Genomic DNA, 22322 nt, shown 5'->3' with positions numbered 1-22322 from the left:
ATTGTACTGACCGTTCATGTCTCGTTCCATTCATGAAAGGGTAAAAAATATAATTGCTTAGGGATGTTTTCAGCTTCTGATGCAGAATATCTTCCTGTTTCATGCACAGACTATAATGGTGTTCCATTAATTAGTAAATGTTAAAGCAGCCTTAATGATACATAAAATTAATCTGCAGAAAACTAAAGTAATGTTTAACAGTCTCGGAAGAGAACAGCAGTTTAGGATAGGTAGCAAGGCACTGGAAGTGGTAAGGGAATACATCTACTTAGGACAGGTAGTGACCGCAGATCCGGGATCATGAGACTGAAATAATCAGAAGAATAATAATGGGTTGGGGTACGTTTGGCAGGCATTCTCAGATCCTGAACAGTAGGTTGCCATTATCCCTCAAGAGAAAAGTGTATAACAGCTGGGTCTTACCAGTACTCACGTACGGGGCGGAAACCTGGAGGCTTACGAAAAGGGTGCTACTTGAATTGAGGAGGACCCAACGAGCTATGGAAAGAAGAATGATGGGTGTAACGTTAAGGAATAAGAAAAGAGCAGATTGGGTGAAGGAACAAACGCAGTTAATGACATCTTAGTTGAAATCAAGAAAAAGAAATGGGCATGGGCAGGACATGTAATGAGGAGGGAAGATAACCGATGGTCATTAATGGTTACGACTGCATTCCAAGGGAAGGGAAGAGTAGCAGGGGACGGCAGAAAGTTAGGGGGGCGGATGAGATTAAGAAGTTTGCAGGGCCAACATGGCCACAATTAGTACATGACCGGGGTAGTTGGAGAAGTATGGGAGATGCCTTTGCCCTGCAGTAGGCGTAACCAGGCTGACAATGATGAGGATGATGAATGATACACGTGAGTACTGTTCACAACTACATACCTTTCATGGCTTACAAACGACGCTGAGAACAGGAAGGACAAGCAAGGACACGTCAAGGCAATCACAAGGATGCCGATGTCTTCGTGTTCTATGGCACCCCCCATTTGCAGGCCATGAAAAACCAACTGGCCCGACGATACATTCTGGCCAGTTTTACCCCTTTTAATCTACACAGTTAGTCATTGAATTAGGTATAGCGCGCAATGTTTGCAACATGGTAACATCTTACACCCACTGTACATACAACTAAAAAAAATTATTTGTAGTGTTACATTCACTTTTTGAAACAACCTCCCTACTGATTTCCAATATAATCCCAGCTCCCGTGTTCTTTCTTTAATTTCCGTAACAAGTTTATGTAATGCTTTTTCTTTTCTTTTTTACTTCCCTTCAGAGCTGTAGTATACGCACTTTATACCCGGTTTGTGTTTTTCCCTCTCATCTTGGATATCGAATGGATCCTGATTAGACACTTGCAATAGTGATCCAGATGTTTGTACACACTTTCGCATGAATCTTTTCTGAACGAACGATAAATATGTTGATCACAGTGTACCATATCGTGGATAATTTAAGCTGAAACGGGCAAGTTATAAAATAGAGAACATATCTTGCAAAAAAGTGTCAGTTTTGCACGAAAGACGAAGCATCGATTGCGATAGCAAATTATTAGACAGCTATACGAAGTAACGATGGCAGTTTTGTCGACCGTACAAGCAGGGTGTCCCGCGTGCACAGGAAATCGTAACACATCTCACTCGATGACTGCGGACACTCGCTGTCAAAACGTTGGCGTGAGTAAAAGCGGCAGCAGCAGCGGGCGAATCCACCTTCGTGCTGTACTTCGCTTCAACGCGAACTAAGCGGCACGAACACGGCGCGCACGAAACTGTCAGCCCTCGGCACACCTAGACTGTACCCAGGGCAGATCGCTTTCAAGATAACGCTGACGTGAGTAAAAGCGGCAGCAGCAGCGAGCTAATTGACCTTCGTGCTGTACCTCGCTTCAACGCGACCTAAGCGGCGGGAACACGGCGCGGCGCGCACGAAACTGTCAGCCCTCCGCACATCTAGACTGTACCCATGGCAGATCGCTTTCAAGATAAAGCCCGCGCGGCCGCGCCATACGCAGCCGCCGCCGGAGTAGAACGGGACCAACGCCTTACCGGAGTGCCTCGGGAAATGCCTCGCCCCGCTGTACTTACTAGACATCGTAATGATACTACCAGGGCGGTCGCTTAGACCAGGAGGCCAACGGATTAATCAGGAGGCTAAGCAGGAGGCTAAAGGATTACAGAGCCAGGGTGACCTAATGGATAACTCGCGAAGCACTGGGACCCTGAATATGGCAAATCTGTTCTGCGGGAGCCTGCAAGGTGGAGAAAAGTTAATGAAAGGGAAAATTTTTCCGCTTTCCTTTTCTCATTGCACGAACTTTTCTCCACATTGCCGGATTCCGCAGAACAGAGTTGCCATATGACATGCAATTTAATCATTTGTCGGTCAGGCATTTTCGCGGAGCATGTCAACTTTTTTTTCCCCTTCAGTTCGTTCTTCCCGATTGAATTTTAGCTGCCAGAGGCAGAGAACGTGGTGTCGGCGTCGGCGGAGTTGTCCGGGAGCGAAAATTGCCGTATACATTTAGGTATATGTATATGCCACTCCTTGTTGCATGACTCGCGGTATATGCGGGTTATATTGCCACACCATTCTATCCCTACAGTTGCTCACACCTTGCCTTACATTCTTGACATAGTTATTCCTTGGAATTTTGAGAATGACGGACCCACAAACAAATGTCATGAAACAAAACACCGACAGCGCATGCAATTTCTGTTAAACCTTCACAGACTTAAATAATAAATGTGTGAGGTAATAACAGAAACGTTATGTGATCTTTTGGTCCGGCTGTGCACTATCTCCGGGATCGACCCAGGCAAGGCTGCGTTTCTACCAGAAAGCTCGCCTTCGTGCTTAGCGTTCGCCGCCAGCGTTTTCCGGTAAACATTACGGTTGCATAAGCTGCAGTTGCCGGGAAGCGTGAGAAGCAGTCGGGGATGTTTGAATGCTGTCGCGGGGCGTTCCACTCTTAAAGGCGAAGCTTAAGCGTCCTCCAAATTCTTGACCAAGAAAAGTGACCTGGGCGAGCTGGAATAAGTTCATTAAAGAGTTTTAGATTAGGGGAGGCAAGCCGCACCTAACCCTCGGGAGCAGCAAACCACCGGGTGTACAAAAGAATTTAAGGCGAGCACATAAAGAGCGCGAAGGGCCCGCAGTGGTTGCTTATCCCTAGGCAAGTCTCTCCTAAACTCGAAAATGTCGCGTATATGGACAGTGCGCATGCTCCCCGTGACTTGGGTGTACTTGAGGTCTACATCAAGGGCCCGTATTTCACAAAAAGTACTTACGCTATAGAATTGTTCGCAAGAGCAAAATACAGCGAATCTTGATGCTGCACATATTATTAGCGAAGACAGCCTGCCAATGGCAAACAGCATTTACGAACGAAAAGCTTTGTGAATTCGGCCCCAAAAGCGCGGACACTGCTGAATGTGGGCTTGGCAAAGCTCAGTGTGTGACACTCCGGATAGCGATAAAGCAGGGGTCATTGTCATCTTGAATGTCACCTCATTCGCACCCCTAGCGGGCAGTGTGGGCGACGCTGGCGTGATAAACAAAAGCGTCGTAGCGCCCTCTGGTTGATGCAAGGTGCCCATGAGGCCGCAAACTAAGCGTACCATCAACAGCAAAAGTTTACGGGACGCAGGATCTGCCAAGAAGCTTAATTCTGGCGAAGCGTGTTCACACAGCCTCGAAATAAATTATCCAGCATGCAGTAACAGGACAGAGAGGCTCCTTGTATAACTAGCGATGAAGTTAGAATGACCTTGCAACACAAGTCGCGCGGGAAAGCTGTATGAGGCGATGGAGCCTTCGCCATCTACTCAGCGATACATTAAATTAGAAGTACCATGCCTTAGTAGTGCAGGAATTGACATTCGCAGGGGAAACCGCATCCCGTAAACTTTTGCTGTTGAGTGTACAACGCGAAGCGGTGCCGACACCGCGCGAAGTGGCAAAAGCGGAAGTGAGTTCAGGGGTTTAGCTATAATTTCATTGTGTTCTTTTCTCTACGGTACCATACGTTTGCGAAGGAAGGCTTCGCGTCCTCGCTCCACGGCCTCAGTGATCATACTGCTGCTGGTTCGGGTTCGCACAACAGTCGACGGTTTTAGAATAGGGGCCCCAATAGTTTGGGGCCTCAAAGAGCTTTGCGGGTGTTAGCGTTGGGGCACGCAGGAGTGAAGAGCTTTAGAATAGGGCTTTGCGTTTGTGGATAGCGTCTTGCGCTGACAGCGCCACTACGACGTCAAAGAAAAGCTATTAGAAATAATTAAATAAAATATACCATTTTATGATAATAAAAGTGATTTTGACTTTCGTGTGTTCGCGTTCAATTACAATTTAGAGGTTATTCTGTAAGCAGCTAACAATTAGTTGCGCTTAGTCTTAAGTAAACAACTTTACGTGTCTTCACCAGCCAAGCTAAGTCGTGTTAGGCCTACGAACCATAAAATCCACAATCCGGAATCAGCGGCGTGTAATGAATCAATCTTCATAACACACGCTAGTTGAGAGAAAGCGATAATCACAGCCACTTCTCCTAGCTTGCCAACTTCACGCGTACTTACCACGAATCGAACCCAGTTTGGTGCTAGGTTACAGCCGTCGCTTCGATGGGTGCCACCATGCTTGTTTACGTAAATATTTTGGGGCAACTTTTTGGGCTCCCGCTAAATCAGTGAAATAGCGTGCCCGATGCAAAACCCAAACGCAGTTTGCATCTCACGCATGCCCCTATTCTAAAGCTCTCTACAGTTTCGAGACGCACTAGGTTTGGCTTTGCGTTCGCGACCGGCTGTTTGGATCGTTTCTACAAAGTTAGAAATATAACCGTACCTAAGGGAGCACCGACATCAATTTTTCAACTAACATGAATGGCAACATTAACGGATAAAACAGTTAAGTAGCGGCGCGGATAGACGCAAAGCAGTCGACTGAACTCTCTGTTGCACAACGTGGAAAAGAAAATATCCTCTCACCCTGTTGCAATTATACGAGTTGCAGTCACATCGAGTCTACAATGGCCCTCGCACAACGCATGACACCCCGCCAGCTCCGAAGTGTAGTTATTACCCAAGCGGGGATTGTTTGACTCATTCATTCATTTTAACATTCAAAAGCTGCACCGAAGCTATGAGGGACGACGTATTGGTGGGAACCGGATTAATTTCTACAACTTGAGCTTCTTTGTTCCGCTCCCTGGACACCTCCCCGCGGTCGGAGATGGAACCTGCGACTTCCTGCGCAGCATTATGACGTCATAGACAATGGGCCACCGCAGCAAAACAAAGGAGAAACAGTATAAAATATTTTGTCCAAGCTTTGCAGACAATTTGCAGGTCACAAGTTACGGAATTCGTAAATTAATTTTTCTTAGATTATAGTGACCAACTAATAGTAATTCTTCCTTGTGAAAGGCAACAGGTATCTCCACCACAATCTCCGAGAAAAAAAAGCACGTGAAACAAGTATAAAGCGAAAAATCCAAGGTTGCCGTCAATCTATCCCGTGACCGACCTTCACACCAGCGTTGCGCATATCCACGTCAGTTCTCAGGTACGAAGCTAAGGACGAATGCACGCGTACGCGCGCTGTGGAAATCGTGTGAATGAATGGACAGATAGATGGATGGACGAATAGGCAGGCAGGCGAGGCAGGCACACAGCAAGGACTGAAGTACGCGTTATTAATTCCCTCCAACACTGGAGCTAAACGAAAAAAAAATGGGGGGGGGGGGGGGAGAGTAAGAAGGTGTCTCCTCTTCATCGTTCCTGTACGGTCGAGCGGGGACGCGGCGACTCCAAGCGGTGACCGAACGAACTGCCACGGCCCGACCGTAGCTTATCCTCCACCGTCTCGGTCGCGTCCACAAGACAGGCCCTCCACCTGATGGATTGGCCGCATCGCAGACGGTTATCGCTCATTACACAACGATACATGTTGTCAGCGGCGCAAGCGAAGGCGTGGGAGAGCGCCAGCTGACTGCCACTAGAGGGCGAAACAAGAGGAGGCGTAAAATAATAACCACACGGGCTGCGAGCAAACCTCAACAAATTGAAATCGAAGAACCTGCGCACGCTTGCACGTCATTCACGACCAGCGCGCCGGAACTTGCGGCACGCCGGGATCGTCTTCATTCGTGTGTTCTCACTGCCGCTGCCACCGCCCTCTGTCGCCAGGTGGAGCAATGGCGTTTCCCACCGTTCGGCTCCATTCCGTCAAACCTGTTGCGCCCAGCGCCAGATTCTGCAGATGCTTTTTGATGAATTCCCACGCGCTTGCGGTGGAACAGATAGGTATGCTTCCTTCCTGGCGGTCCCTCACTCGATAGCCAGGACGCATGCGTCGTAGAAAAATATTTATAGCAATTGTTTTACCTCAATTTAGTTTCCACGCTTTGCCGTCCGTAATACAGATAAATTAAATGAAGAAAGAGCGAGCACGTAAAAGACGGTAACAATAAAGAAGTGAAAAACCAGCGGTGGTTTAGTGGTAAACACGAGAGAAATGCGTCAGGCATTATGTCGCAACTGTTTGATGTCCCGGATCCGCGATTTAAACAACGTTTATCACACTGTACTGTTCAGGAACTCGCTCTCGACACACGTCCTATCCCTGCGAGGTGCGAAGTGCGTGCAACTGACGGCGTTCCGGAGCAAACCACCGTCAGCTACTAATATATATATATATCGTGTCCGCGTGTAGAAAAAAATCCCGAAGATGGTGCAATGCCGGGCCGACCCGCGGCGGAAGTGCAGTTCGCCATTAAGGGGCCCACATGCACAGCTTCGCTGGTTATCTTTCTTCACAGAGTGGAAGGGCAGTGAGTTTTTAATCATGACCACACAAAGCAAACAGATAATGAAGCCAAGGAAAGCATCGTGGAAATCAGTTGTAGTTAAAAGTGAAATGTGAAAACGATCAAGGGAAATGAAAGTGGACGAAACGATAACTTGTCACCGAACCCACAACCTCCGCATTACGCGAGCATTGCACAACCAAGTGTACTACGGCGGCGGCTACCAGTCCGTCCACTAACTTAGGTATTTATGTTTACTGGATCTAGCCCTAGGAGTGTTAGCTAGCGCCACTCAGAGCCACGGTGCGCGGATGTAGAACACCCTTTTTGCCCGATGGCATCACGTAACACGTGATCTTAGGTGAGTAGGCACGTGGCTGATAAACCTTTGCCTGCTACCTAATGACACCGAGGATGTCAAACTAGAGACTTAATTATTATACTTAGGTACACATATACAATCATCGTTAAACCAGGTATGACGGCCATGCCTAGGTCGGTGGCTATAGACATGACTGTGATTAGGCTTGGATAGACACGCATCGTTCGACCGTGCGACGCCTGTTGTGCCACAGGGAAAGCGCAAGTGCTAGATATGCAATTAGACGCCGCGAAGGAAGGAAGGAAAAACTTTATTGCTCTATTTACAGCTTTCAGCGGCTAACAGACGTCTTCATGTTTTACTGAAGTCTCAGTCCTCTTGAGTGGTCGGCGCCCCTATTCCAGAGCACCGCTGAGCCTGGCCACTTTGAGAGCGTGTTGCACCAATCCTTTTTAGACTGTGAGCATGCCGCTCGTAAGCAGGCACTCCCACTGTTCCGCACTGAGTTTTTTTTTCTTTGTGGAAAGAGTAGTTATTTCTGCACTCCCATGTGATGTGATATAGTGTTGGGATGGCCCCACACCATGGGCATGTGTCCCTGTATTGACTGGGAAACTTTTTATGTAGAATGTGTAGATTGTAGAATGTTCCTGTCTGCAGCCTTCGCCAGCCGATTGCTTCGTGTTGTGTTAAAGATGGGTGGGCTTGCAGCGGCTAACAGAGGTCTTCGTGTTTTACTGAAGTCTCCGTCGTCTTGAGTGGTCGGCGCCCCTATTCCAGAGCACCGCTGAGCCTGGCCACTTTGAGAGGGTGTTGCACCAATCCTTTTTGGACTGTGAGCACGCCGCTGGTGAGCAGGCACTCGCACTGTTCCGCACTGGGTTCTTTTTCTTTGTGGAAAGAGAAGTTATTTCTGCAATACCATGTGATGTGATATAGTGTTGGGATGGCCTCACACCATGGGCATGTGTCCCTGTATTGACTGGCAAACATTTTATGTAGGATGTGTAGATTGGAGAATGTTCCTGTCTGCAGCCTTCGCCAGCCGACTGCTTCGTGTTGTGTCAAAAATGGGTGAGACGCCGCGAACATGCCCAGCGTCGAAGCACAAACGGACAGGGCGCAAACGCGGTCGTTAAATTGATCTCGACGGTGCGATGCCTGTTCCATTCCAGACCCTCGCCAGTGAAGCAGCTCGCCGGGCGATATCCGCGGGGTGGTCAGACGCCGCTTGGCGACGACTGCTCAAAGCCTCCCACTCCCGCGCAACGCTCAGAAAAGACGGCCCGGTCTCGTCTTCATCCATGGCCAAACTAGCACTTACTAGGCGAGCGCGGCGCTCCTCTTAGCCAGGCGCGCAGAGAGTCACGTGGTCAGGCGACGACCCAGCTGCGGAGAGCGCATGTGCCAAGTCGGCGGCGGCGGCGGAGCTCGGCGCGGCGAGTCACGTGATGTGTTGCCAAGACTACGGTGCAGCTGCGGTCAAATAAGGGTCAAATTGTTGGCGACAGCGAAACTCAGCTCGACGGGGTTAGTAAAGTTTTCGATTCAAAAGTCTGCTACATCTGTAGCTTAGCTAATGAACAGTGTACGTGTAATGGTATAGCGCGCCACATAGTCTGTGGCAACGGTTATCCATTTGTTCCCTTTTATGGGTGTAGGGAAGCGGCCAAGAAAGTCCATGCCAACACGGAAGAAAGGCTCCGTGAGAACATGAATTTGATGAAGGTGGTCAGCAGGTTGTGCACATGGCCTCTTTCGACGTTGACATGAGTCGCAAGTCGCAACGTAACGCCGCACAGAGCGGTAAAGGCCTGGCCAGAATAAGCGACGTCGAACTCTGTCGTAAATGCGGGAGGTGACAAGGTGTCAGACAGTGGGTGCGTCGTGGAGCTCAGCAAGAAATGTAGAATGAAGATGACGAGGGACAACTAGAGGTAAATCTGGTCCATTAGAGCCGATGTTGCGTCGATAAAAGATGTCGTCATGGAGCACAAACATTCTGGTTGAGCGATCTGATTGTCCAGAGGTCAAGCGCTCAATGATCCGCCGGAGAGAGTCGCCCTTTCGCTCCTCAGTAACAATGATGCGAAAGTCGGAAATGGCCAGAAGACAAGTGTCGGCATCCTGTTCGTCATTGTCAAGAGGATAGACGGGATGACGAGACAAGTAGTCAGCATCCAGATATAAACAGCCGGACTTGTACATCCCAACGAAAGAATATTTTTGAAGTCTGAGTGCCCAGCGACCAAGGCGGCCAGTCGAGTCTTTCAGTGACTATAACCAGCTAGGCATGGTAGTCCATGATGACCGAAAATGGGTGGCCAAACAAATAAGGGCAAAATTTAGCCACTGCCCACACCACAGCGAGGCACTCGCGCTTGATGATAGAAAAATTGCTCTCTGAAGGGGACAAGAGGTGATTGGCGCAGGCAATGACGCGCTTGACTCCATTTTGCTGTTGGGCTGAGATAGCAGCCATGTCATGGCCACTGGCGTCTGTGCGAACTTGAGTTGGTGCAGATGGATCGAAGTGGCGTAATATCTGAGGTGTTGTCAACAAGCAGATGAGGGTGTAGAAGGTGTCGGCTTGTCCACGGCCCCAAAAGAACGCCGTGTCCTTCTTGAGAAAGTCAGCCAGCGGCCGGGTGATACCCGCAAAATTTTAAACAAACCGACGAAAATCGGAGCCTAAGCCCACGAAGCTGCGCACATCTTCTGTTGAGTTCTTGACTGCGTGAATCTTATCAGGATCAGGATGTATACCGGCAGCACTGATAAGGTGGCCAAGACTTCGCGGTGTCCAAAATGGCACTTACAAGAGTTAAGCTGAAGGCCGACGTCCCCAAAGACTTCAAGAATAGCGGCCAAGCGACTGAAGTGGCTGTAAAACGTAGGGGAAAATATGGTGGCATCGTTTAGATAACATAAGCTGGTGGACCACTGACAGCCCCGAAGGAGAGAGTCCATCATTCTTTCGAAAGTTGCTGGGGCGTTACAAAGTCCGACCGGCATAACCTTAAAATGGTAAAAGCCATCCGGTGTAACGAAAGCGGTCTTCTCACGGTCAAGTTCATCAACCGAATTCTGCCAAAATATAACCGGATCGGAGGTCGATTGAAGAGTATTTCGATCTATAAAGGCAGTCGAGAGCATCATCAATCCGCGGGAAAGGGTAGACACCCTTTTTCGTGATCTGTTTCAGTTGACGGTATTCGACACAAAATCGCCAGCTGCCATCCTTCTTTTTGACCAAGACAACCGGCGATGCCCAAGACTCGAAGAGGGCTCAATTTCACTTTTGGTTAGCATCTTGTCTACTTCAGCTTAGATAACGTGGTGTGCTGCGCGAGACACGCGATAAGGTCGTCGGCGGATAGGACTAGCATCACCGGTGTCAATCTTTATGGGTCCCAACGGAAGTCTGTCCTAACGGGCGATCCTCAAAGACGTCGCGATAAGACTCCAGGACGCGACAAAGATCAGGCTGCAGACGAGCACGGAACATTTAATGGCGGTATCGTCGATGAGAGAAGCGTTGCCGAGCGACATGCCTTTCGGGATAACTAGCGTGCTTAAACCAAAATTTAAAAAAATACGCGGTTATCGGCGATAGTCACCATGGTATGAGGAACGGTAACTGCGCGTAGGAGAATATTGACATTAGGAGTCAGTACATAGTCACCGTCAGGAAGAGATGGCATGCACGTCAAAGGTCAAAAACACGTCATGGCGACTTGACGGAGCAGCCGTACGAAGTCTACAGAACATAAAAGCTGATTTTGGAGGACAGCAGTCAATAGGCCGCTCGAGGTGAAGGAGGCCAGCAGCGCAGTCAATCAGTGCTGAATGGTAAGACAAAAGACGAGGCCGAAGAACAAGTCATGGGAACACCGTTGCAGAACAGCAAATAAAACGGAAGTGTTAAAACCAGCAACAGTTCTAAGGCAGTGCACACAGCAAGGATAATGGGCGTTGCTCCGTCAGCGACCCGGATAGCACCAGATGCGGCAGGTGTAAGGGCTTTCTTCAGGCGTTCACGAAGACGGTTGCTCATCCCCGAGATATGGGTTCCAGTGTCAACAAGCGCTGGGACAAATACACCGTCAACTTCTACATCGACTATATTGCGTCTCGTCGACAGGGTGAGGAGCTTCGGCGGAGACCTCCGGGAGCTGCATCGTTTAGTTTTCCGAAGGTATGCGCCCAGGTCGGAATGACGGCGACAGGCGACGGGACTGAGGTGACCTGGACGACTGGCGACGACTTTGCGGCGAACGTGACTGGTGACTGCTCGGCGACGGTGATCGATGGCGCCATGCGGTCGTACCGTCAGTGGCGTGCACGTTCAGCTCGGCTTGCGGCTGGACAGGGCGAAAACCACCGTCTGGGCGAGGGCTGTTCGAGAACGGCATCGAGGATAAGCGGTTGCGACAGTATCAGGCGACTGGACCAACGCGGCGACAGCTGAAGCAAATAGGTTGGTCATCCGGTGTTTGCCACTCTGCCATGTTGTGAGAGCCTGAGAGATCCACTAGTTTCGAGTGCGCACGAGCGAAGGACGTTCGGTTGGCCGGGAACTGGCCATGGTGCAAACTGAGTGCAAGCCGACATTGACGAGTTCTTGGCACATAATAGCCTGAACAAGGGGAACCATAGGAGCGCATGTATCGTTGACAAGCGGGTACAGAGCCACGGGACACATGGCTTCCAGCTCACGGCGCACGATTTTCGTCAGCTGTTCCAAAGGCGGCTCCTGCCGCGGAGGAGGGTCCTGTCGGTCTTCACAAGTCGATGTTGCAGCCGTATTGGGAAGCCGTGTAAATGACTATAGATACGACGGCTTTTCACCTGCTCGAAACGCTTGAACTCCGCGATAATGTCATTAACCGAAGTACAGTTCTTACATATAAGTAAATTGAAGGCGTTATCGGCGATACCTTTTTAAGACATGCCCGACCTTTAAGACATGCCCGAAGCATTTGAGCTTCGGCCTTGCGGCAGAGTGCCAGCACGTCTTGTATATAGGCGACGTAGCCTTCGGTGGACGTCTGAACTCGTGGTGCCAACTTTTTCGTGGCGACGGCCTTCCGACCCAGTGGTTTTCCGAAGAGATCTCGCAGCTTCTACTTGCAGGTATCCCAGTCATGCAGTTTTTCTTCGTGGTTTTGAAACCACACTTGCGCAGTTCCCACCAAGTAAAAAATTATGTTGGTCAGCATCACTGTGGGATCCCATTTGTTGTGGCTACTCACCCGCTCATACATCTCCGCCCAGTCGTCGACGTCGGCGCCATCGATGCCCCAGAAGGTTCCTGGATCACGCGGATGCGTGAGTACGACAGTCGACACAGTCGACGCGGGCGTTGCCCAACTAGACACAGTCTCCTGCGACATCGGTGGAGAACCGAAACGGCGGCCACTGCGAAGGTCCACGCTGAGTCGTTACCCCGCACTTCCAGCAAATGTTACGAATATGAAGCCTTATGCACAATTGTATGGGTAACTAAATTTTCTAGCTTCCTACGCTCGTAGCACAGAGTGCTCCAAGCTGGCGGAACCAGCTTAATTGGTAGAGAAACTTCTCTTCAGTTGTCATCGTCGTCGACTCTCCTCTTCCATTAGAGATGGGACACCATAGACGTTTGCACTTAAAGACTTTATGTACACAATATTTACATCGACAGCTATTTACAGTGAGTCTGACGTATCAACTCGACATAGCCGATAGTGCATAACACCGTTCGTACGTCAAGACCCTTCGGTTACACTGGGACCGGCGCCTTAACTCGGCAGAGCAGCTTTCTTGCGTCCGGAACCCCCGTGAGAGGTCGGAAGCCAGGTTTTAACCCCTCAGTTGCTCCTCTCAAATCCGCACACGGCCAATCACAACACCCCAGTGACCTGATTGGGTCAACTGGGCTGTCCCTCACTGGTCACTCTCTCTCTCACTCTCTCCCTGCGTTCCTCGGAACACTCAGAGAGATAGAGGGAGAGAAAGGAACCACCGCCAAACAACAATCAAACAAACAACATTCCAACCGTCCTGCTCTGCGACATGTATGGGAAAGTCTCCCGACATCTTGAAGAATACTTACGGGGAACGAACATCTGCGTCGCCCCGTCCTCGCACCTTAATTAAAACCATCGCGCACTGCGTGCCGCAAAGGGCACCCCTGCCGAAGCGCAGCCACCGATTCACCATGCCGTTTTGTGCGTGGTTCGTCTCCTCCGGCGGGCCCACAAAACTAAGTGCAGCGATGGATTGTGTCTACGGTGCCAGCCTGTCTTTCAAGAGACCGCGCATCGGGTCACCGATCCCTCAGGCTTCGAAGTTGCCCCTTTGTCCCCCAGGCATGCCCATTGACGCCCTAATGACGCTTTGCTCGTGGTCCGTACCACGCAGGGCGCCTCCGTCCGCGTTTCCGAGCCAAAGAGCCCCCAGCGTCACACCCTTCCCCACGTTTCCAGACCACACGTGCAACAGGTTACGATGCCCTGAGGTGGCGACGCGGGCTCTTTGCCGCCAAAGAGCGCCTCCTGACTCACTGCCCAAGCGCCCAGCTGGTTTTGCTCTCGGCGAAGCCCAAAAAACGGTGATCTTCCACAATTCTGGGGCGAAATTACTTCTTAGCCTCCACGCCGTTTGTCAACATCCTTTACAGTATAACTACTTACATGGGGTAAAGTTTGGGGTAATCGCGCAAGCTGGTACAAAGGTAACAGCTCCAGGAGATAGTTTACCACTTCCTCTTCGATCGTATCTCGCTTGCGCGCGGTCCTGTCCCAATGCACCGTAACAACATCCAAGGTTATTATGCGAAGCATATTACTAGAGCTCAACCCAGCTCCTCAGGCGCGGCGGTGTCGCCTTCAATACCACGTGACACCGTGACGTCACGACAGAGGGGAAACGGGGCTCCAACTCGCGCCGTCGCTCGCGGCGTCGCGGCGGTATATAAGCAGCTGCGCTTTTATGCGAAGCATATTACTAGAGCTTTCTAGGTGGCTTTGGCTCAACTCTTGCAAGATGGGCTGGGTGGGAATCGAACCAGGGTCTCCGGAGTGTGAGACGGAGACGCTACCACTGAGCCACGAGTATTTATATCGAGGTCCTAACTGAATATCTTAACCAGTACTGGGAACAAGGCACACTGCCTCCTCAGCGGAAACATGCAAAGGTTACTTTTAACACAAAGCCAGCCGACCTATAGCTATATTGCGCCCAATCTCCTTCACTACATGTGCAGGCAAACTCATGGAACATGTAATCCTCAATCGCCTAAACAGATTCATGGAGAAAAACCACATTTTCCCTCATACCATGTTCGTATTCAGGGCAGGCCTTTCCACCTAAAATGTAATGCCGCAACTCAAAGAGGAGGTACTAAATCTCGAATTCCCACATTTTGCCAGAGCAGTATTGGCACTTGACCTGACTAAAGCCTTCGATAATGTGCGACACGCGGCTATTCTCCAAAACCTCAGTCAACTCAACGCGGGTTCCCGCACTTAACAATATGTTACTGCCTTTTTAACTAATATAACCATGGAGATACGCTTAGAATTGGCTAAATCCCCAACTTTCAACCTCGGCAGTAGGAGCAATAAGCAGGGGGCCGTTCTATCCCATTTCCTTCCTAATATAAGTCAAATGCCAGTTGCGCAAAAATAATCCACCGTACCGGCCCTACAGCACTCACTGCACGCCAATGCATGGCATTACTCTCTGGACCACCACGGGCAACAGTGGCGCAACCGGATACACTCTTCAAAGAGCAGTAAAAACAGTCCAAGGACACGCGCGAAGCATCGGGCTCAGCTGCTCAGCTCCAAAATCAGAGCTTTTTCTCATTCGCCCCAAAGGCCCTTCCCCTTCGGCAAATTCAATATCTATGGATGATGACCTCATTCCAGGGCTAAACAACATAAGTATTCTAGGCCTCCACATTTACAATATCGGTTCCAATTCCATCGCTGTAGGTGCCATACGGAAGTCGGTGCAGAAAAGCTCCGCCCACATAAAGCGGATTTCTGATCGCCCCAGGGGGATGTCCGAAGCAGACACGCGCCGCCTAGTCCAAGCGTTCTGCCTCTGTAAGATAACTTACTCCCTCCCCTATCCGCACCAGAGGGACCAGGTAGACCACCTCATCCGCACAGCATACAAAACTCCCATGCACTTTCCTAAGAGTACCGTTACAAGTAAACTTCTCCAGACTGGGGTGCACAATACGACTGTTGAATCAGTCGAAGCACACCTGATTAACTATTACACCCGTCTTTCCCAGTCTGAAACAGGCGGGCAGCTCCTTCGGCGGCAGTGCCTATCGACAGTGCCTACATTCCACCATTACCGAAAAATGCCCATCCAACCCGTACTTTTGACCGTTGTTGCGCCAACGTCGACCGAGTGGCTCAACCAATCGAGGCAGAAGAAGCCGCCATTGCTCACACATGCGGAATACATCTTCTCAGACTCAAAAAGCGTGATTCGTAACTTTTCTATGCGCCGAATTCACTACCCGCCTACCGTATCCTACAATTGTGCACCCCTCTTCCCAAACCCTTGGTCACCATCCTATGAGTTCCAGCGGACTGCGGGCATCCGGGAATACAGCCTCCCACGAACAAGCGCGAGCACTCAGCAACCGAGCTGTGGACTGTCTCTCTTCCTTTCGCAGCGCGCAGGAATGCCTACTTACCTATCATGAAATTACACTACCGCAATGCCCGCATGAGCTACCCTCCACCTCACAAATCTCTCTCCCAGGTTGAGCATGTCGTTTGCCGTCAACTCCAAACGAGCAGTTTGATTTCTCCTTTCATCCATTCTCTAATTCATCAGGGTGACGCCACTGTCGTCACTGCTCGAGACTGCTAGCCAAATTTAATCATATATATGGTTATTGTCGAAACAAACCTACTTCCCCCTTTGAGGCAGCTAAGCGACATGAGCGTTGGGAGGCTGCTCTGCGCAGCTCACGGCCGGAATACCAACTCAGGATCGTATGCTGGGCCATAGGGGGTCGCCGAAGCACAAGGACTTTCGGCCACCTAGAGAGGCTTGAGGGGCCACCGTCTTCCTCTTCCCCTGACCCCCATCCCACCCTCACCTGGCCCACTCCTTGGTGTCAATAAAGTTGTTTCCTCCTCCTCCTCCTTCCACTGCGTCGTCCTTAGCTAATCTTATTTTACTTCGAAGTGGTTGCTGCGACACACGACAGCGCATGGCACAATTTATTCGACGCGCAGCTGCTGCAGTGCGCGCCGCATTTTACTGCTGAGTGTACGAACATGGCGCGCTGCCTGTGAAGCGCCGGCAGAGTTCAGTGGGTAACGAAAACTCCGACTGTGACGTATATACCACAGCGTAATATAATCTACGCGCATCTATGTTAAAAGACAGCAATTAAGTAACTGTCACAATGTCAAGATTACGCGCATACACGTATCTCGCATATCAAGGACATGATTGAGAACTTTTCATGTTGATGCAATTGTGCGTATGAGACAACCCTGTGCAACAACCAGAAATAAAGTCTACAGCTGCGCAGAAATTCGGTTCCGACATTGCTTTTGGAACAACAGGCAGAGAGAAGAGAAAGATGATCGTACCTGGCAAGATGCAGTCGTCTCGACAGAAATTTCCCGAGCACAGAAATTTCACTGACGCCGTTGTCCACGGAGCACGTATCCGCATGCAGTTCCATCGCCCAAAGCGGAAAACACAGCCACAAAATGCTTCACTCAGTTCGAATGAGACTTCGCAGAAGGACTATCGATATGTGCGAGGCTGCGCGCAACCGACAAGATTTCTTTTCACCACGTAACCGCCGATAACACTCGAGCACACTATACTGTCAAACCACAGAAGAAACGTCGAACCGGCTACGCTGCGTCATGGTTTCGGAATCGCTGATAAGACGTTGCGCGGCGCGTTCAGCGAAACGATTTTAATGCGAAGCATTGTTTGCGAACATCAACCAATATGAGTCTATCCACCATCTATATCTAGCCTCCTATACACTGGCGGGGCTGGCGGTGCTTACCAGCTTTATAGCTGCTGGGTATGAGCTCAAGTTCGCGTTACCGGCGTGGTCCCGGCATCGTTCTCATTCGAGCTCCGTCATCCGACTGTTTCTCGCGTACTAACCTGCGCCGAGCGAGATGGCGCGCGTAAAGAGATCCGGATATGTTGGCTGCGGAACACCGGATGGTCGTTCACTCCGCGCGAACTGCGATTCAAAAGCAAGTTTCCTACTCCGTGCACGCTTACCGGCTGCTGACGCTCACAAAGAAGTCCTTGGAAGACCGCTAGCTTCGTCGAGGAATGCGTTAACTCGGACATAGCGTTCCTCAGAGGTTTACTTGAGCAGTGTGGGCATTCTGCAAGTGGCCACCTAGTGGATATGTCCATTTCGTCTGCTGCTGAAGCGCTGATCGGCTGGGAGCGCGTGGTGAACGCGCACTTCTGTTTTCAACGTAGGATGTGTGATGTAGGACCAACCCTGCTCGAAGACTCCAAAGTCGGACTGTAATTATCGTAAGTGGCGGCCTTACATAACATAATCTGCATCTACGTTGGTAAACATTCATTTGATTGCTCTGTTTCGGGCTGTGATTTCAGAGCAAGTAAATTTATGTAACACTAAAAGCACATTCAAACAAACTACAAAGATCCCGAAACCGAAACCGTATTAAAGTTGTAGCCCTCAGCAAGTAGCCGGCATTCGCAACGGCATAGCATCGCTCGCCACAGTTAACTTTCTTTTTTTTACTTGTAAATGGAGTCATGGAGTGTCGTTCCCATCACTGTGCAATGAACCCATTGGGAAATTGCATTTGTTTGAGGCCTGTGCGGACACGATGAGTGACCGTTGGAAGGCGAGCAGCGAAATGATAGGCGGACACAGAATACGGACTCGTTCGCAGCGGCGCGAGGTGCACCCGTAGATGGGTTCCCAAACATTGGAGATACTCCGTCAAGGGGTCTGGGCTAGTTTCACGGGAGGCTGGTTCTACGATCCGAGGCAGGACCATGAGTCCAACATTCTGCACCTCTACCTCTGGTTGTTCCTGTTGTGCCTGCCGTTCTCGTTGCACATGGTGAGAGACCCTCCGAAGAGTCTCCGGTTGCACCGTGACCCGTGTGCTGTTGTCCCCTCCTCGCTGTGTGCTCAAAGCGTGCTACACCTTGTTATATGTAGGCTTGATGTCATTTCAGCGTTACGCGTAACCGGATGCTCGCGGTTACACTTTTTTCGCGTTTGTTACGAAACGTTAGTTCTGAAACGGCTGTGAGCAGCCACTTGTTGCAAGTCTGTGTTTAGCATAAGTGACACGGTGGAGCACACCTCCTGCAGCAGATAAGACACGGTGAAAAGAAGTGTAATTGGAGTTGGCCCTGAAGCTGATTACTTGTCTGGTACAATGATTTGCAATATTTGTTCAAGTTGTATCACTGCTTTTAGCTTCTAGACGAGCCTCCTTGTAATGAGGGTTCAATTATAGCAGCGCTCTATTGGGCAGCTCGACTGCTCATCGCTGGATTCACTGCAGCGTTGACATTGCACGTTGCACGTGTGTTTACATATGCTACAGTTTAGGCTCTTTGTCGACGTTACTGCATATATCTAGAAGTTTCTTTGGGATTTGTGTGCACAAATGTATGGTGTACCTGTCGGGTATGTACAGTTTCTCGCCAGTCATCTCGAGGTGCTAGAGGTAGTGAATCCGGCCAAGTGCGTTGTGCATTTTTGTAATATCTCGCACGTATTCGCGCAAAACAAGTAAGGCTACAAACTTTAGAGCAACAGCGCAGCATCGTAAGTCACGGAGAGATATCAGCATTGTACCTCAGTGTGTCGAAATTCACCTCAATGTGCATTTATAAATAGAAGCACTGTTTAAACAAATTCAGTTGCGTACACTAGGTGTTCAGTGAAGTAAATTGGTGCTTCTTCACATGAAGTTGTTACCGGAGGGCATATTGGCTCATGCACCCAAGATATTTAGCAGTCCAGTTATCCTGAAACATTGGATTGACATTGATGCTTGGACTATGGATGTGATGTCCGTAGCACCTCATTGCAAAAGCTTTAACCGTGCACATTGAATTTGAACCATTTATATTTAGTTTTTAATGTAGTTTCAGGTGTGACAGAAAAACTAATTCATGAAATTAAAATGATCCAATTTATCGCGTACAATCCTGATGTAGCAAGTGTTCTCATTCAACAAATACAAACACCCGCTACGCCGCCTTAGTGGCTGTGGAATTTTTGTGCTGATCACATGGTTGTAAGTTCAATTCCTAACCATAGTGGACACATACTGATGAGAGCAGAATTGCAAAACTAATTACGGCAGAACTCGTCTAATGATGACTGTTGACAGTAATGCAATTAAATTTTCGCGATGTGTAGCGCACTACTTCCTGACGTCATGTTTGTTTGGACATGTAGTGGACAGGTAGCGGACATTCCAAGACTTCCCTTTCTTTGGCTATATGCGGCATACTCCGGCATTGTCGTACTTTGCTATGCCACTCACTTGCCAAGGTCGCACATTAGCATTGTGGCATGATGGCAGCTGTATAAGGTCTCTAGAACATACAGATGTGGTATGATGACAATGAGATGAAGATGGCAAACGATGACAGCGTGACGAAGACATTAAGACAGTGGGATGATCACAATGGTACAACAGATGCATGATAGCAACTGTGTTATGACAACACAGTGACGACGATGGCAGGACCATGGCAAGATAATCTTGATTGAATGATGACAGCATGATTACGATAGAATGACAAAGAAGGAATGACGTCAATAGATCGACAAATGCAGTATGATCACAGAGGAATTACATTGCCGAAGAGATGACGATAGTAAAACAAAAATGTGATGGCGTGACGAGAGTCGGATGTCGAAGTTAAAATGATGACGATGGAACGACCGCGACGACATCATGGCAACAGTACGACAACACATGCGTGATGACGATGCATGACCATGATATGAGGACAATGAGGTGACGACTGTATCATGAAGCCCGCATGATAATGGCGTGACAACAACGGCATGACAGAAGTCGATGATGACAATGATAGTATGACCACAATGGTCCGACAACGAATACATGATAGACACTGTCTGATGACAATGGCATGACAACGGCGGCATAATCGTGATGAAATGACAACAGCATTATTTGATAGAAGGGTAAGGAAAGTTTGACATCGACAGAACAAAAAAGATGGTGTGATGACAATGGCATGACGACGATGACATGAGGATGTTAGAATTATGACATTGGAACCACGACGACGGTATGACAACGTATGCATGATGACGATTGCATGACAATGCTATGAGGACAATGGGATGGCAACAAGTTTATGATGACAGCGGCATGACGATGACTGCATCAGGAAGCCTGTGTGATGACAACAGCATGACAAGAGTCGGGTCACAAAGCTGATAGATCACGATAGAATGACCGCAACGGTGTCATGACAGCAGTGGGACAAAAAATGCATGACGGTGACAGCATGGCAACAGTTGGATGACAACAATGCAGTGACTCTGAAGACATCGTGAGCACATAGCTAGTGGCTCGAGCTATTCGGCAACTTGGGCCACTGGTTTCGCATAGAAGGCGTGACAACCACGACATGACGAGAAGCAAATCACAGAAGCTGTAATGAGGACGATGGAATGACCACGATGACATCATCACCACAAGCACATATGTAGTGGCCCTAGCTGGTAGACAACTTGGGTCACTGGGTCCTTGTAAAAATATACAGACAAGCTCAAAATGGTTGAAGTAAGCAATGACTGCTAATGCCTTGGAGCCTTTAAGACTTTAACCACTGTTAACAGAAAAAAGTGCTCTAAAAGTTTCCGAGGAGATCTGTGCAACCTTCAGCATCATTGACAGTGAACAGCTCTATGTTTCAGGCTGCTGTTGCGACACATTGGTGATTATGTCAACATAGAAATTGGCATGTTGCAAACCTAGACTGTCATGGGGAGCTGAAGGTGGGGTTCCTCAGGCAGATGCTGCATTGCAATTTTTCTTCTGTGGCTGAGCTGTACTTCTTTAACTTATTCTTGTGATATTGGAAGTGTTGGCAAAAAATAGGTTGCCAGCTTCTTTGCAACATTCATCTTTCACGTCCGTTGTATCACCTCATTGCTAGTTTCAGACGGTCCCGAGCACTACGACGTGAACTGCTATGTGTGCTTCATGAGCCATTGCTTCTTTCAGCGCTCTGAGTTCATCACAAATGAAAAATTCAATATATATTGAGGGGGGCTAAATGAAATAAATTTTGGAGTATAACTCCACGGTGGGTCATGAAGGGTGCTGTAATGGAGGGATCCAGACCAGTTTTGACCACCTCTGGTTCTTTTTAACATACGCTTAAATCTGTGAACTCGAGTTTTTGAATTTTGGCCCCATTGAAATGCAGCTGCCATAGCTGGGAATGGTACCCACAACCTTGCACCCAGCTGCAGAATGTCATGGCCACTGTGCCATCAAGATTTATTTATTTACTTATTGAATTATTTATTTATACATACTGTCAATCTCAATATAGATTATAACAGGAGGGCAAGAAAAGAAGGTTTTAGTACAAGGCAAAAAAAAAAACAATAAAACATTATACTACGAAATGCCATGCAATTGAGGGCTGTTAAGGCATGCAACAAAATCTACAAAAGTAAATTGCACAGACAAAATGACATTGGTATTTGGCTTATATGAGGACAAAGGCAAAAATATAACACTGTTTCCGAATAGCAAGGCTAGCAAATTGCGTTCGGTTAGTTTAGAGAAACGAGCTAAAAATGCGATACTGGTAATGGAGGGGGTCAGGTTATTCCATTCCCTGATCGCCCGGGGAAAAAAACGAGAATTAGAGGGCATCTGTATGGAATTTGTAAGACGCAAGGGTATTGCAATGTTTCTGGCAGGTAGTTCTTACTGTGAATTGCTTAAAATTACAGGACTTGTGTATATTTAGGTGGTTGTGTAACAGTTGGTACATTACCTTTAAGCGTGCCAATTTCGCCCTATTTTTTATGGTTAGTAATGCAGCCTTCTTAAGCAGTTCTGTGGGTGAATCTCTTCAGTTAAATTTGTTAAAAATGACTCTTAGTGCTTCACAACTCCTTCGAG

At 48.8% G+C, this 22322-nt stretch overlaps 1 protein-coding gene across 1 annotated transcript in view; it reads left to right on the top strand.

Moving 5' to 3' along the window:
- Window positions 1–17926: 17926 nt before the first annotated feature.
- Window positions 17927–22322, top strand: part of pcx (pecanex) — a 102426-nt gene continuing 98030 nt past the window's right edge. The window contains exon 1 of the mRNA XM_050192423.2: window positions 17927–18239. Within this exon, the coding sequence (XP_050048380.1) occupies window positions 18087–18239 (153 nt within the window). The 5' untranslated portion in view covers window positions 17927–18086. The remainder of the gene's footprint in view (window positions 18240–22322) is intronic.

This window comes from Dermacentor andersoni, chromosome 10, assembly GCF_023375885.2.
Source record: "Dermacentor andersoni chromosome 10, qqDerAnde1_hic_scaffold, whole genome shotgun sequence".
NCBI classification, from domain to species: domain Eukaryota; kingdom Metazoa; phylum Arthropoda; class Arachnida; order Ixodida; family Ixodidae; genus Dermacentor; species Dermacentor andersoni.
Note: the sequence above shows the minus strand (reverse complement) of the source record. Positions and strands in the feature narration are given on the sequence as shown.